This window comes from Phalacrocorax aristotelis, chromosome 22 (genome assembly GCF_949628215.1).
Source record: "Phalacrocorax aristotelis chromosome 22, bGulAri2.1, whole genome shotgun sequence".
NCBI lineage: Eukaryota > Metazoa > Chordata > Aves > Suliformes > Phalacrocoracidae > Phalacrocorax > Phalacrocorax aristotelis.
In genome coordinates this window covers 3,747,685-3,763,138 of record NC_134297.1, presented here as the reverse complement: position 1 = coordinate 3,763,138, position 15,454 = coordinate 3,747,685, and the positions used below count along the sequence as shown (strand labels likewise).

Below are 15,454 nucleotides of genomic sequence, written 5' to 3'. Positions count from 1 at the left end.
GCGTGGAGCTCTGGGGCCTCCCCAGCACCCCAGGAACCTGGGCCTGCTGGAAGGGGAAGCCCCGGCCACACAACGGCACCTAAAAAATGGCAAAAATGAGGGAATGTTGCACGTCCTTGACGCGTAACGTCAGCGGCGCACAGCTTGTGTGGCAGCCGCACCCTGTTTCTGGCTGTGCTCGGCCGTCCAGTACTGGTTTGCCCGTTTCACTCCTCTCTGCTCGCTCAGTGCAGGCACCATCTTTTCTGCAGTGGCTGGTCACGACCTCAGAAGGAAGGATGATAAATCATGCGGGGAGTAAGGCCATGGCGGATGAATCAGCCTAGCAGCGGGCCTGCCTGGCTCCCCATCTCCATCCCTGACAGGATTACACGATAAGAATCAGAAACTGTCTGAAACGGGGCCTCTCGTTCCTGCCGCGGGTAGGGAGGTCTGGAGGAGAGCTGCATTGGTCATGGCCGAATAGCCGCAGCACGTCTACAGGCTCTCCCCAGCCTGTAACATCATCAGTACAACTTTATCCTATTACTTACACACCCTGATTTATGTGCACTCCACCGAGGCAGCAGAATACAATGGCAGCATTGTGGGTGCTACCCAGGTGGAGGACAAGAAAATGTACTCTCCATCAGCCCGGGGGGTGAGAGGCTGGTTTAACTCCTGCTCTGCCATGTATTTCCTGCGTCACTTTGGACTGGTGGCATAGGCTTGCACCCACAGGTTTATGGTCAGGAGACAGGCAACTCATGCTAGATAAAGGACACAATAGGAGCTCCAGAGCTAAACCAGTTTGACTAAGGATCTCTCAGTAGGAAACATCCATCCCAAGAAGCAAAGTAAGCCTCGAGCAGACCATTGGCAGAGTTAGAGCCATCAGCACATTACCTAAGCCCCAACTGCAAAGTTAAAAGCTGTATTAGGCGTAATCAGAGGTGCCCCAGACTATTGCTGCTGCTAAAATTCCACTGCTCTGTCTCCCATTCCCTGCTTCTCCTTGGTGCTGGGACTCAGTTCACACACAGCAGCTTTTTAAATAAAGGTATGTATAAGGTATCTCACAGGTGGGGAAAGCCTGACTGACTCCCTAAATTGCCTGACTCAGGATTATGAAAGATTCACATCCTATCACCCTTTCACCCCCAGACCCCCCGGACACTAGGGCACTGGCAGCCCAAGCTGTCAGCGCTGAAACATATGCATACCTTTTACGGGCCTGATTTCCCTTTAACAGAGAAAAACACTTTCGTGTTCTTTCTTATTACCCCATTGACACAACATTGGTTTTATTTTGTTCCTATTCGGGCCAGCACAGATGAACATTGCCTTGCTAACGCTCTGTAAAAAAAACATCTACCAGCATGCTCTGAATGGCTTATTTGGTTCTTTTAGTACATTCCAGAGAGAGCTTTGTCTCAATTTGGTTCCCCCCACCCCTTCCCCATACTTCTCGTATCTGTTTCAGTGAGATAAAGAACTCCATTGCATTCAGAGGCTACACTTTTTACTAACAATCCTCATGTTTTTTGCACAGCTTACCTGTGCTATTTAGTTGCTAGAAGGCAGATAGAGCATACTGTAGCTGGTAACTGGCTCCAGCAGGCTACATTTTGATTTGAAATATGTTTCAATTGCTGCTTTCTATAGTTACAGATCAACTGGATATACCAGATGGCCACATTAACCTCTGCTGGGTCAGTGCTGCAAGTGTGAGAAAGTGACCGGTGTATCCCCTGGCCTACATTAACGACCATTTCAATGCAGACGGACAAATCAGGGAATTGTTAACACAATATAGTCTTTCTCCTCTAGGGGCTGGTTTGAACTCAGCCCAAGCTAGCAGTGACCGATCTGTTGGCTGTCTCATTGTTCAAGTGAAAGAAGTTTGATGGGTCTCAATCTGCTCCTCCCTGGCAGAAAAGTATCTGCTTGCCCAAGCTCTTCCTAGCATGGGCAGTCCTAGGTGACTCCTCCCTGGCAGGCTCCCCTCTTTCCCACCGCTGCTTCCCCCGGGATTAAACAGGCCATGGGAACCAGAATCACCTCTCAACTTGCTTCCTCCCTGTCTGGTTGTGCAGGGTCTACCAGCAGTACTCGTCATGCTGAAGCTAGTTCATGCACATGGAACAAGTGCCACTTAAGAGGCATTCACCCCAGAGACATGTCCATGTTAGGTGACAGAGCAATCCCAATCCAGTTTCATTACTTTCATACTTTTAGAGCCAGACCTGATCAATCTCAGCAAGAAAAATACCCTCAATATCTGAAAAAAATTCCAGTCACAATCCTTCCCTCACTACTCATGCTTCTAATGCACCAGAAATAAATGTCACCCACTGTCAAGGGGGACACTTACCAGGGTCCAAGCAGGTTCACATGTTCATACATACTGACACCAGAAGGGTACCACTGTTAACGTCCACAATACAACACACAGACTCCCCTAATTTCACTCCCATCTGATCTGGAGCAGATCTTTCAGGCAGAAGAAAAAAAAAAATACATGTACTCTTGAAAAATTACCTGAGATAGAGAATCAAATACAGTCTGCGAAATATCAAAGAGTTAAGTACTTACTACGCTAATTAAAAAAAAAAAAAGCAGTCCTCATTCTAGTCAGAGTGAGGCACCTAAACCCAATTAATTCCCAGCCAACTCTAATAATGTTCAACAGATCTCGCTGTGCCCAGGGAAGCAGCATCACTGTCACACATGGGGACACAGACCCACCAAGATCACGTAATTTCTCTGGGTTGCACATGGAGATAAAGGCAGCAGCAGTGGAAGGAGCATCTAGTAGACTCTGCTGCTTATTAGAATATTTTTCCCTCTATTTAAATCACCAGAGGTTTTAGGGGGAGGGTGGAGGAGAGGATTTGAAGCATATGCAATTTTCTACTCCTTTTCTGTAGCTTTTTGATCCTTTCATTTCTGGGTTTGGCAACCGCAACTTTCTTCATCCTTGGAGATTATTCAATTCCTCAAAGAGACTTCAATTTTCTCACAAATCTCTCTTCCTTTCACTTAATTTAAACATTTTTGGCCAATTTAATGATTAAATAATGAGAAATAAAACTGGAGATTTACTAAGTGTTGAGAGAAGACCTTCTATTTTATCTGGGGATTAAGAAGGGAGTTAAAGGTGTGAATCCCATTAGCCGCACTGGCCTAACCTGAGCTCCGGTCTGCTAAAGAGCCCAGTCCTGAGAGGCAGTGAGCGCTCTCTATTTCCAATAAAGCCAGGGAAGTCCTGTGGACTCAGAGCACATTGCAGATTTGGGCCCCTTAAGACACAATAGTAGCGTATAAATCCATAGCAGCACTGTCTCGTAGATATTTTGCTAATAACTTTAAAGCCTGACTTCATTTAGTACTACCGCCAGCTGATCAAATCCAAGCCGCTTCTCACCACACCATTAATTTAAGGTAACAATTCACTAAGATCTTCGGTTCCACATAAGCGCTTCCCAAATCACTTCTTCGGTCTCTGTCAATTATCTGAGAATAATGCACCTTGGAGTTACCTTTTAGAGCAAACATTACTCCATGGTCATAATTCTAAAATATTATCAGTAGCCAAAAGATAGGAACAATGCAGCTTTCAGCTCCAGAAATTCAGACTGCACATTCAAACGTAGAAATAAAAAATAAATCAGTACTGGTGCAGTCTGAAGATCTATTGGATTTTCATAATTTGGCAATTGTTAGTCATGTTCACAGGACCAAATGGACCTTGAGCCTTTTATTTATTTGATTTCATTTTCTGGATGGCTACTATTAGATAAAGGCAGCTTTCTCAGGCACCACTGCACTGGTACTGGCCGTTAAATTATGTCTAGCAAATCAAATCTCACATGCTCGGGGCCTGACTCACTCAGGTGGCTGCTGTCTCACCCTCTCCATCATGACACATCTTCTCTCCCAAACTCGGGCACACAGTGCGGGATGCAGCTGACCAGGCTCACTCTTCAGCTCACCTGCTGCACTCGGGAAACTCCCCAAACCTAGGTGTGATCTGCTGCGCCAGCCCTGTCCTCTCCTCTGATGCCCCAGTGTGGCATCTCACACGTTGGGATGTGCTGTAGCATGGCCAGGTGCTTGCTGACCCAGCCTGAGCAGCGAGAAGGGCAAACGTGGGCATGAGTTATGCCCAGTGCCTTTCTCCAGTCAACTCTGGATCTGTCCCTGCCACCCAGCACAGCATGGCACCCACGTGCTGCCCCATTCAGGACACGTCTCATTTTGGAGCACGATTTCCACTCTGTTCAGTCAGACAAAAAGGGCACCAGCAGGCAGAAATTAGTCCAGACACGAAAATGGCTAGGTCTTGCTCTGCCAAATGCTCTGGACTTGTAACTAGTTGTTACGATGAGACAGAAAAGTGCTGCTGCTGTCTGATTTTGGAATGGGACTTTGGCTGGGAGAACAGGACAAAACAGAGTGAGAAGCTGTCTCTTCCTGTCTTGTGTATGTAACAACTCCATTACAGGTCTGGATCTCACTCTGAGAGCGATGCTGGATGAGTGTGTGGGCTGCCAGTATTCATAATAATTACCCATTAATGTTAGCAAACACTTGGCAAATCTCCACCCGCTTTCATCCAGAGCTCTCAGAGTCCTTTGCAAACATGAACAGATTAAACCTTGCCAGACCCCTCCAGTCCTACACATAAATCCAAAGAATTTCCTCCACTTCTGTTCTCTGACAGGGTATTTAGTAAACACGGTGAGGTTGGGAAGTACTCGGGTCATCCCTGCTTTGCGATGCAGAGTGGAGGCCCAGGGTGGTAAAGTGATGTTCCCAAAGCCCCAGTGAGCGCTGTGGCCCCCCACCCTGCCGTCAGTGCCTCAGACCCTGCACCATCCTTGCTCTGCTTGGCTGGTCTTCATCCCTGTCTCACTGTCAATGAAGCCCAAGCCAGAAAGGGATGCAGGCTTAGCCCAGAGTCCAACGTGGATCAGCAAGCTGGTAGAGCAATAGTTCCACTGCTGTTCTTGCTGCTGGGACACAGCGGCCACCACGGACAGAAATAACCGCAAACAAAAGTGTGGACCAGCCAGAGCACAGCATCTTCTGTGAGAGCATCTCCCGTTGTGCCTGCTACAGCTTGGTGGCGTTTTTGCCATCCAGTTTTGCCATCCTTGCTGCTGCTTTCAAACACCTCTCTGTGGACATGATTTTGTCCAAAAATAAGCCAAAAAAAAAAAAAGCGTGTCTGTGTGTCCTTCATTGCAGAATTATGATGCCTCCTTAAAACACAGTGTCCACATAGGGGAATTATAATGAAACAGCTTGGTCAGAGCAACTTACGTCTGCTAAACCAGCAGACTTCTCCCACAAAGAGGCTCCCCTGCAAAACTCTGTTTTTTTCATTCAAGGTTTCGCTTCAGAAAGAAACACCCATCCATTTGACCATGGCCAGCAGCATGCTGGGGCCATTTGAAACAGCCAGCAAACAAACCTTCCTTGCAGAAGAGAGCGATCTGGCTCACAGGACCTCAGAGCACGGACACTTGGTAGCCTCCTGCTAATGTCTGGCTCCCTACCACGTTGTGACCTCCATTTCAGCTGTCTGAGGGCTAAAGATGTTGTAGCTGATCAGTGGTGTGGGGATAAAACCAGAGGCAGTGTGTTCACCTCCTTGTCCCAGTTTAGTTCAGCAAGCAATAATCAGAGCAGCCTCTATAGCTATGCTCACTAACACGCAAGGGTATTTACTGTGGGCTCTGGAAGAACAATCAGATTTAGGCAGGCAGATCAGACATCTTAGTGCTCACCTGGGAATAAGAGGTCTTTTTTCTTTTCCTCCCCTAGTTCTTCCCACTCATTTGCATTCACTTTTGGCTTCTAAATAAATTGCTTTAAATCTCAGCTCAGCAAGAACTAAGCCTGAAAAGCCAGAAGACTACATTCATGAACATTTCCTGGGAGTTCAAGCAAAAGCCAATCTGAGAGCTTTTTCCTGAGACTGAGCAAAATGAGGAGGAGTATTTGGGGGATGAGTAGGAAAGAGAAAGGTGCTTGGAAGGCAGAGATAAAGGAATAGAAAAGAAGGAAGATAACAGGTTTGAAAAAGCGTGGGTCTCACCCACGCTGGTCTAAATTGCCTTTTCCTCACCAACGTCAGTGAAATTCCCCCTTACCTCAGTTAACATTTTGTCCCAAACAAAGCAGAAAGTCCTCTCTGTTCTCCATGCTGCACACCAATTTTGATTTTTAGCAGCCACTTTGGACCAGCTCCCCAGCAGGCATAGGTCAGCACAGCTCCCAGTCGACTTAGAGGAGCTGAGGATGCGACTCCAAAGGAGTCTGCACAGGCCGTGACAAGAACCTCCGTCTGCCAGGAATGGCCCTTCTCACTGCCTTTACACTCCAACAGACATTTTCTCTGCCTTGCACCCTAAGCTCAATACAAGAGAAACTGAAAACACAAGCACCACCCCAAAAACATCAGAAAGGGTTAGCCTGTACAAATTGATCAAAGCACAAAAAAATACTATTCCAAAACAGCCTAAGTCAAGAAACAAGAAATGTTAGGTCTTTCCATTGTAATACACCCTTATTTATCACACCAGAAAGCGTACTTTTTAAAGGCAAATTGCCAACTAGTCCGTTTGATACATGGAGATGCTTCAAGATAGGTATGATATAGAAAACCTAGGCAGAAGATATGTACCGGCTAATCTGACAGTTATCTCTCTTTTACAGCCAACTACTGTCATTTCAGTCTTTGAGAACTGTCAGCTACACTGATAACTGCAGACCTAAACACAGCAAAGGAGAAAGCCTTTGTTCATTAACCTAGCTTCATTCATTTTCTTACTGATCTGGCCTCGGCAGAGCTTTCAGAGAGCTGCTGTTGTGTGGCCCTTTGTGCTGGTGATGGACTGCCGCACACGCCCCTGGGAGAGCTGCATACTGGTGGCAAGGCAGGTGATCCTCATCTGCCAGCCGGAGTGCTTTCTGGGATGAAACGTTGCAGTCCTGCCACAAATGAGACTATTAACTCAATGGGAACCCAGCAGATTCCCCCTCGGAGAGGAAAAAAAAAATCTCCCTGTAAGATGCATAAACCTGCTCATTGTCCGATCCAGCTGATATGGAGCTGATTTTCCCAGGGTGTTATCAAGTTCCAGAGGAGTCGATACTGAATTCATCTGTGCTGCTTTGTACCCGGAAGAGTCCAGCTCTGTATTTTCAGTCAGTGGCTATCAAACTCTCGTGGGGTTTCTGGGACTGTGGGTGCTTTATCCTCCATTCAGCAGGTGTTTCGGCATGCTGTGCCATTGCTCCACTAGCTCTGTTCAAGCTCCAGGCAGATGTGCTCTCCCCTCATGGTCAGATATTCAGGAAGGAGGGACAAAACTCAGCAGATGTGCAAGGGTCAGAATTGACCCCAGACTTACTTTTTACTATTCCTGATAGCAGTTTGCAGTTCTTTTTGCAGATCAGTGGTCTGATTCTCCCTGCGCTTGTACCTCTAGGTCACCGGGGCTATTTCCCTTTCTTTGGAGTGGTGCCTCACTGGCAGGCTCTCCTCCTTATGGGCAGTGCTACTTTTTTGCTCTAGTCAAAGCCACCATGAGAAATTTCATCACCTTCATTGGACACACAAGTGAAGTAGAAGAGAGAAACACGTATCTTGCAGGGAGATGACTTTGGTCACTCATGCCAGCCTTTTCATAGGCAAATCATGACAGCTTCATCCCAAACCTAACACAAAAGCAGCCCATCTTTGCTTCTTTGCTCTTTCATAAGCTTAGAAACCAGTCATCAACCAGCCTCCACCAAGGAGACCTCGCCAACAGGTCCCTTCCTTCTCCCAAGGGATGGCTTTACCATTCAGAGCCATCATCCAAGAACCATCAAAACCAGTTACCCACATTCCTCTGTCTAGCCCAGCTAGCTACCCTGCACCCACAGCTGCAGTTACAGTGCTGTAGGTATCTCCACCAGCTTACATATGACTGCTGGGACTCACCCCCCTTTCAGAACCTTTCTGTAACTCAGCATCTCGGGGGCAGGGACACGACACGGACACAACGACACGAAAGCAAAAAAAAAAAAAAAAGCTATTCCCTTGGCCTCTTCCCCTACCTTTTGGGTGACTTACCTGGCATGGCACTTTGTGTTCAAGGAGAGAAATGGACTTGGCAGTGCAGAAGCAAGGAAGTCTTCTGTGGATCTGAAATAGTTAAAGATTCCTGCCTCACGACCACTAAGGTCCAAAGGGTTCAGTCTCTGTTTTATAATTTATAGCTCACTGTCTTTCTTCCCAAAGTCCTGGAGGCTCTCACGGTTCACAGAACAACCCTTTTCTATTTTACTTACACCACTCAGTTCAGTAGATGCCCCCAGGCTAGTCCAAGCCTTGTTAATACCTTCAGCCATGCAACCTCTGAGGAGAAAATAGTTTTTTATGATTAGGTGAACTAATGGAAATAGAACTGCCTGCAATAACAACACAAACATGCGCTTTAGCGCATGAGGAGACATCCCAGGCCTTTTAGTGAGGAACCTGCCAGACTGCTGTCAACCCAGCCAGGGTTGGAGAACTGGCTGTCACTGCAGGGAAAGAGGTAAGTTCTTGGCCCCAGTGCTGGACTCCCTGAACAGAGGGGCAGCAGGAAGATCAAATAAAACAGTTAGAGGGGATAAAGCAAAGTATTACATTTTAGTTGATCTAATCTTTGGCTCCCAGTGGAATTTGCAGACATCTTACTAGAATTACTCAAGTTTTATCAGGAGACAGCGATACTGGGAAAGTGCCTTTTGAACAGCAAATCACTGCGGATCTTGAACTGCATTAGCATTGGGGCTGGCTGAGCAAAAAAGCCCCCACATTAGTTTCAAAGATGAGAGCAAAAACTGGGGAGAGAGAGTATGTGAGATGTAAAGCCATCTGGGCACACAAATGCATACGAGTACACACCCAGGCATATGCATAATGGTGTCTGCTGTGGGGTCCCTCCAGTGTAAAACCTGTAGCTATTTACCAGTGAGCAGAAAATATGGGACCTACAGAGACACTAGAAGAGGCACCCAAATGACAGTGGCTTTTATCCATCCACTGCTCTCCTGAGGTCCATTGCTGCTCCGAGTGCAAACACTCTAAACATTTTAAAAAATCTAGAAAGAGACAAGAGGGCAAAAGGGACATTACAAAAAATCTCCCTAAAATACAGACCCAGATATAAAATACCATATGCGTGGAGTGAGCTAACAAGAGAGATAAAAAGCAAAGACAGTGAGAAACCAGGTGGTTTCTCATCATTTTTTTTCCTGACATCCTCTGTCTGAGCAGATGACTGCGAGATCTTTGGAGAAGCAGAGAAATAATGTCTGGCTCTGTCAAAATCCCTCTTTATTCACTGCAGTGAAGGGGTGAAAAAAACATCAGGTCCGATAAATGATTCATGGAGCCTTTTCTTCTGCTAATCTGTAAATAAATTTTAAAAAGCAGCTTCCTTTTGATGAATATATTCTGCTGCTCGTAAAAACATGTCGGCCTTTAAATACAACACAGGCACACTCAGATGTGCCTAGTATTGCTGTCAGTACTTTGAAAGCCCAAGCCTGGCTCCTTGCAGAGTGCAGGGCTGGAGGTTTTGCTGACTTACCTCAGCTGAGGATCCACCCCTCCGATCCTGTGGCACCAGGTTCCTGGGCTCTGGGAAAGCCTTACCTCATCTCATGGTCGCACCTTCACCACTCTGTTTAGTCAGGGAGAGGGTAACATCCCACAGATTTGCAGATAGGAAGACCAGAAAGGACCTTTATGAACATCCTGCACAAGCAGCTCGTGTTGCAAGTCCTCCCTGTTGCACGAGGACTCTCTGAGCGTGCACATTTTACTGTCGCTGTGTGGCAGACTCTTCAGAAGCTGCTGGAAATAACAGAACAACCCTAACGTGCCCATCACCACGGCATCGCATCCCATTCCCTGCACATCTTTCTCAGAAACATCTGCTGGAGACCATGTCCTGCCTGTGACAATGCGATGGATTTGGCCATCCTAAACCTCAGCCCCTGGCCAACCGGACTCCAGCCAGCAGGTCTGGGAAGGCTGTAGCTGCCGTGGTCCACATCATGTGGATGGGGCCACTGAACAGACTGCACTGCTGTTGGTTATGGATTCTTTCCCCCTGTACCACCACGTATCTTGGGCTTTCTTTTTTCGGCCTTTTTTTTCCCTCCCATTTCCATTCAGCTACAGATAATGGCAACAACGCAGGTGTGGATACGCTCAGGCAGCAGAGACTTGCAACAGCCAAAGCACCTCTTCCCTTTCAGCTGGGGAGCTGCTGGGTTTCTCCCTGAGCAGATGGGCCTCAAATTACCTCATGACTTTTATGAGCACGGACAGGGAAGGAAAGAGAAAAAACCCATGATTATACAAGGACATCTTTTATTTCAGTACATTCAAGACAAAAAGAAAAGAAAACGATTCAAGAACAGGATCTACCTTCACTCAAGGCTTTATCTTCCCTGCCCCTCTCCACTGTCGTCTCTTTCCTTTTACAATCAGAAATTGCATAGAATTTGTTTTTCAATCAGAAAATTAAACTCGTCAATGTAAAACCCACGTTTGTACCAAGCAGAGAGTGAGCTGCTGCTGTTGCTAGGGAAGTAAATATTTTCCTTACATTGGATCCCGGGCTACTGGTTTTCTCAAATGCTGTGCGGCATCGTCACTGCTAGTCGTGGGCTGTAAGTCACCCTCGAAGCTGAGGGTGCTCCGTAGGTCACAGACAAGGGGAGCTCTCAAGCCTGGGGCAGAGCTCAGAGTCACTGTTCGGGAACGTGCAGAGCACAGGCCACAGATGCTTTGGGGAGCAACAGCGGGCAGCAAATACCACCTCCTTCTGCTGGCAGGAAAGGCAAGCCTTCCCCGGCACTCCCTGCTCTTGCCTGCTCCCACCTCCCCTTCATCAAAAGGCTCCCCCACCCGCACCCAAAAACAGAAAGGAAAAAAAGCAAAGGAAAACCCCAGAACTAAACAAAAGACACAGAACCCCTGAAATTCCAGGCGTTTCAAGGCCTCTTTGAGTTCACTGTGTTTGTTGGTTGTTTTTTGGCATTTTAATATATATCTATGTATATATATATATTTTTATATATATATATATATGTACTTTAACAACTCCTCAGATGGACATTCAGCAAATGCTGCTTCTCATGGGGAGTGTGCCCCATTCTTCCCTTCCTCCCTCAGTCCACCTGCCGCACTCTGAAAAGCAAGAAGCGTTCAGCACCTGAAACCTGGTGCCTTGGAGACTAGGTCCTGACATACCCAAAAGAAACCAAACCAAAATAATGACTCCTCCCTTCTTGTCCCTTATCCGTGTCAAATAAAAAGGCCCTCCCCCCCACCCTTTGAGAGCACCCCCCGGTAAGTCTGCGCGATGGGGAGACGGCGCTAGCGTCCTTTCTCTTGTCCTGGGGTGGAGAAGTTCCAGGAACCACTCTTGCCCCTGGGTGGGCAATATCTGCTACACCAGTTACCCACCACGTCCCTCCTTCCCACCTCGGAGCCGCATGGTGGCATGGAGACAACTGCTGGAGACAGGCCAGCCAGAGGACCTCGCTCCTGCTGCGTCAGGCTGCAGGAAGATGTGTGTCCTCTTGGACGCCGAAACCAAAGCCAACCCTCTGGCCAGGCCCGCACGTCAGCCCAAAGGTCCGCCTTGCTCTGGAGAAGCTGGGTAACTGCTTTTAATTTAAAAACGAGTTTAACATTTTACAAGTCCGTGTTCTGTAAAATGGAACAGGACCCTCTCGGCCCACCCCAATGCCCCCCGCCCCAGCGTTACTCGGGCTCGCTGCTGTTGGTGGTCTTCTCCCACTCCAAGCTCTCTTCGCTCTGTGCGGGCGAGCCTGCAGATGGCCGTGCCCGGAGGCCCTGAAACCTGCGGCACTCGGGGCACACACGGATGTGCGTGCACCCTCGGGCGACCAGCGCGGCCTCTTGTGCCAGTCTTTGTGCCAGGGGATCTGGCTCGCCCCCACTGCACAGCTTCCCATTGCTGAGCGTGGTTGTGCTGCGGGCTCGGCGTTCCTCTGGGATAACGGGGCGAGTCCGTATCATTCCCCCTCGCCTCCGATGAGGGTGGAAACTGTCCTTGCAGAGAATGATGTTGCGCAGCTCCGTCACCATTTCTTGGCACACCGACACCTGGAAGGCAGACCCGAGACATACTGCTCACCTAGGTAAGCTGCGAGCCCAGCAGTGCTGCGTCTGCTCTGGATTCTGATGCCAAAATGTTACGGACTCGGTTGTTAATCTGGCCACTGGCTTTCGACACCAATGCTCGGACATTTACGCTTGATTTAGCCCAACAGATTCCACCTCTTGTCAGAGACCCTCCTGTGTTCTGGATCCCCAAATCAACACAAGACCCAAACCTATTGCAGGTAGAACTCCTCAAGGTGATCCCGTCTCCAGGAAAGGTACCTGGACGTTGTACACATCCTCGATCCCTTCAAAAGCCCTTGGAGCACCCCTACAGCCTCGATCTCAGTAGGAGTGCATGAGAAGCTCGTGCATCTGAGACCCTGCCCGGTGCACCTAGCCTTCTCGTGTGTTTGAGGTCTCATCTCAGCCTGGGTGCATTACGTGCTCCAGAGCACCGCACTGCTGAGCACCCTGCAGATAGCAACAAACGCACACTATCCCCTCAGGACACTTTCAGGTCCTACCTCTGACTGTTCAGAGTGCCGAAGGCTCCACAAAAATTCCAGCATTGCCATAAAAATTGCTACGATTAAGCCACAGATGAGAACCACAAAGATTCCACCAATATTCTCCATTCCAAGGCCTAAAATAAAGCAGAAGAGACAATGCTGTGGAAAGGAGACACAACATAAATGGCAAGCATCACTGTACAGAAATCCCGATTCTTTGCTGTTTAGTTGGCATTGCATATACTGAGCCAGGGCCCAAAAACACATATCCAGCACTGTCCTATTAATAGCTAACCGCATGACTCAGGTCGCAAACTGAATGACTTGCATTAACTGCACAATCAAAGATGTGTTCTCAGAAATGATGATTTTGCAGATAAACAGCAAATAGATTGGAGGGAAGTACAAAGCAATTTGTGGACAAACTGAAAACAGGAGAAAAAAATGAGAGATCAATCAGGCACATTAATCCCTGCAAATTATACACCCAGCTCTAGTTGCTTTGAACTTTGCAAAGGAAGATGAGCAATGTCCTTAAAGCAGCAGAGATGAAGACAAGAAAGGGCTTTAAAGGAAGCTGGCACCAAGAAAAACTCCTTTGGCTGCATTACAAAGTGCTGGTGAAAAATGATTACAGCTGCTTGTATTGCACTCGCAAGGAGAGGTTCCAAACAAGACCAGGACCCAACGCCGTTTCACATTAAACGGTGACTGAATGGGGTCCCTGCCTCTCAGGGGTACCTGGTTACAGCTGGGTGCTCTCTGCCCAGCGCTTTCTGGCCCATGAGGAAGAAACAGCCACCTCCATGGCGCGACTCATCGCACCTGCCCTGGACAACTCACCTACAACAGGATGACTACCCAGGCTACTGATCAGAGGAGCCATTCAGCCACCGCGGGCCAAGTGCTGCACGTGCAGGCAGCTTCACTTAGGGGAGGGACTAAATCACATGCATGGCAGATGCCAGCCCTGTCCGACACAGCTTGCGCTCCAGAAAGCTCACCAGCTGTAAGGAAAATCCACCCCTCAAAACCTGTCCTGAGCTGTCTGTGTGCTGAGGCTGTCACCTCGCTTCCCACCGCGACCCCGTCCCCAAAAACACAGCCTGTGCCTCCATCCAGCCCTGCAGAACAGGACCGTGAGAGGAGCTGGGGAGCAATGCTGTCATCAGCACATGCTGTCCGGGAAACACCTCTCCTCTCCTGTGCTTGTTGGTTTTGGGTCTCAAGTGGACTGGGCCCCTGATTGGATTGATTACTAAAAAGCATGCAGTGCTTTGTACTGAGGTGAGTGTATGAGGCCATTATTCAACAAGAACATCTATAAAAATCTTCCTCTCCCCTCTGTAGCATTAAATCAGAGCGTAAGAATCAATGATTTATTGACTTAATCTCTGCGTGGCTTTTAGACATAAAATCTCACCAAAATCCTTGTAAATCGCTGACCTGTTTTGTTCTAAAACTTAGGAGGTCACATTTCTCCCTCCCTCCTCCGTCATTCTTCTGGCATTGCCGCCGGAGCAATCTAGTGACTCTGTAAATCAGCCCTTTGCAGGGATGTTTCCACTAAGACAGCAGTTACAGGGCAGAAAACAGCCCCTAATCACAGTTTAGACTCAAGATAAAGGCCGTCCTCTCTCTCAGCATCTCTCAAATTTGGATTTAGGGCCACTACCTCTCTCGACATCCTTCTATCATTCTACCTGGGTGCCACCTCAGACACCCATTCCCAAGCTCACCTGAGAGGTATTTTCTTCCTCCACATACACATTCCAGCAAGCTACAGCCTTCCCTCATTTCCCAAACTGAGAAAGTGGGCTGTGACAGAAAGCACAAAAGGCAGAAAAACTTGTCCAGGCTGGCAGAGTGTGCCAGGAAGGGCCAGAAACAGCCCAAAAGCCTCCTCCCCAGCCACCCCCTTCCAAAGCCACCTTGAGACAGCCCACAGACTTCTGAGTTGCTTTTTGCACAGTCCATGGAGGAAGAGACTCCCATGTGCTTGCTCACCTTCAAAAGTAACTTCTTTAATAGCTTATCGCCTTACCCCCAGGCCTGATGTCTTACACTGGGTCAACACCTCCCGTCTCAAAACTAACAGCCTGAGCTGCCTGTAGTGCAGCACTGCCCAACAGGGAGCACCGGCTCACAGTCCCTCCTGGGTCTCATCCAGCCTAGCGCACAGACACACCCCCGCCTATGCCCGCTGCAATGTCAGGGAAACGAAAGAGCTACCACAGACCCGGCTTGGCATTCTGTTTCTGTGCTCAGAAAGGTCAGGCGACTGTCCTTTCAACTGGGGGACCTGCTGGCCTCCCAGAAAACGCTTGCTGAGGAAAGGGTGACAGCCAAAACTAAAAAAATGCAGCAACTGTGTTAAGCTGGCAACTGCTTTCACACTGGGACATCAGCCTAATGTGGTCGCTTTTATGGCAATTTGCATAGCATTACCCAAAAGAATTTGCTCCTTAGTTTACAGATGTACTAATAAAGTCCTTATGTCCCTTCCCTTGGCTGTTTGAAAGGCACTTTCACTTGGAGCCATTAACCAGCAGGCCTGTGGTGGAGATCCATCTCCTTTGAAGGAACCCAGGATTTTGGTCTGATCCCTTTAGCCATCCATTTTCCCATGTAATGCTGCAGACATTCATTAGAAGCTAATTTACCCTCCATATGCCTCCAATATTTGTCATTTGGTTGTTCCCGCTATCTCTGCCCCAGGCAAAAACACACAGCATGAGGCACAGCAGAGCTGTTTGGCTTTCTCCTTGAATTG

General features: G+C 48.1%; 1 protein-coding gene across 3 annotated transcripts in view; it reads right to left on the bottom strand.

The window, feature by feature from the left end:
* Nucleotides 1-11,371: 11,371 nt before the first annotated feature.
* Nucleotides 11,372-15,454, bottom strand: part of GRIK4 (glutamate ionotropic receptor kainate type subunit 4) — a 208,863-nt gene continuing 204,780 nt past the window's right edge. For 2 of the 3 annotated variants that reach the window (XM_075116301.1, XM_075116302.1), the window contains 2 exons: nt 12,697-12,815; nt 11,372-12,172 (listed from right to left, as the gene is read on the bottom strand). In XM_075116301.1, the coding sequence (XP_074972402.1) occupies nt 11,807-12,172; nt 12,697-12,815 (485 nt within the window). In that variant the 3' untranslated portion in view covers nt 11,372-11,806. Of the gene's footprint in view, nt 12,173-12,696; nt 12,816-15,454 lie in introns of those variants that run through there. The other variant, XR_012664078.1, reaches the window with a different exon arrangement.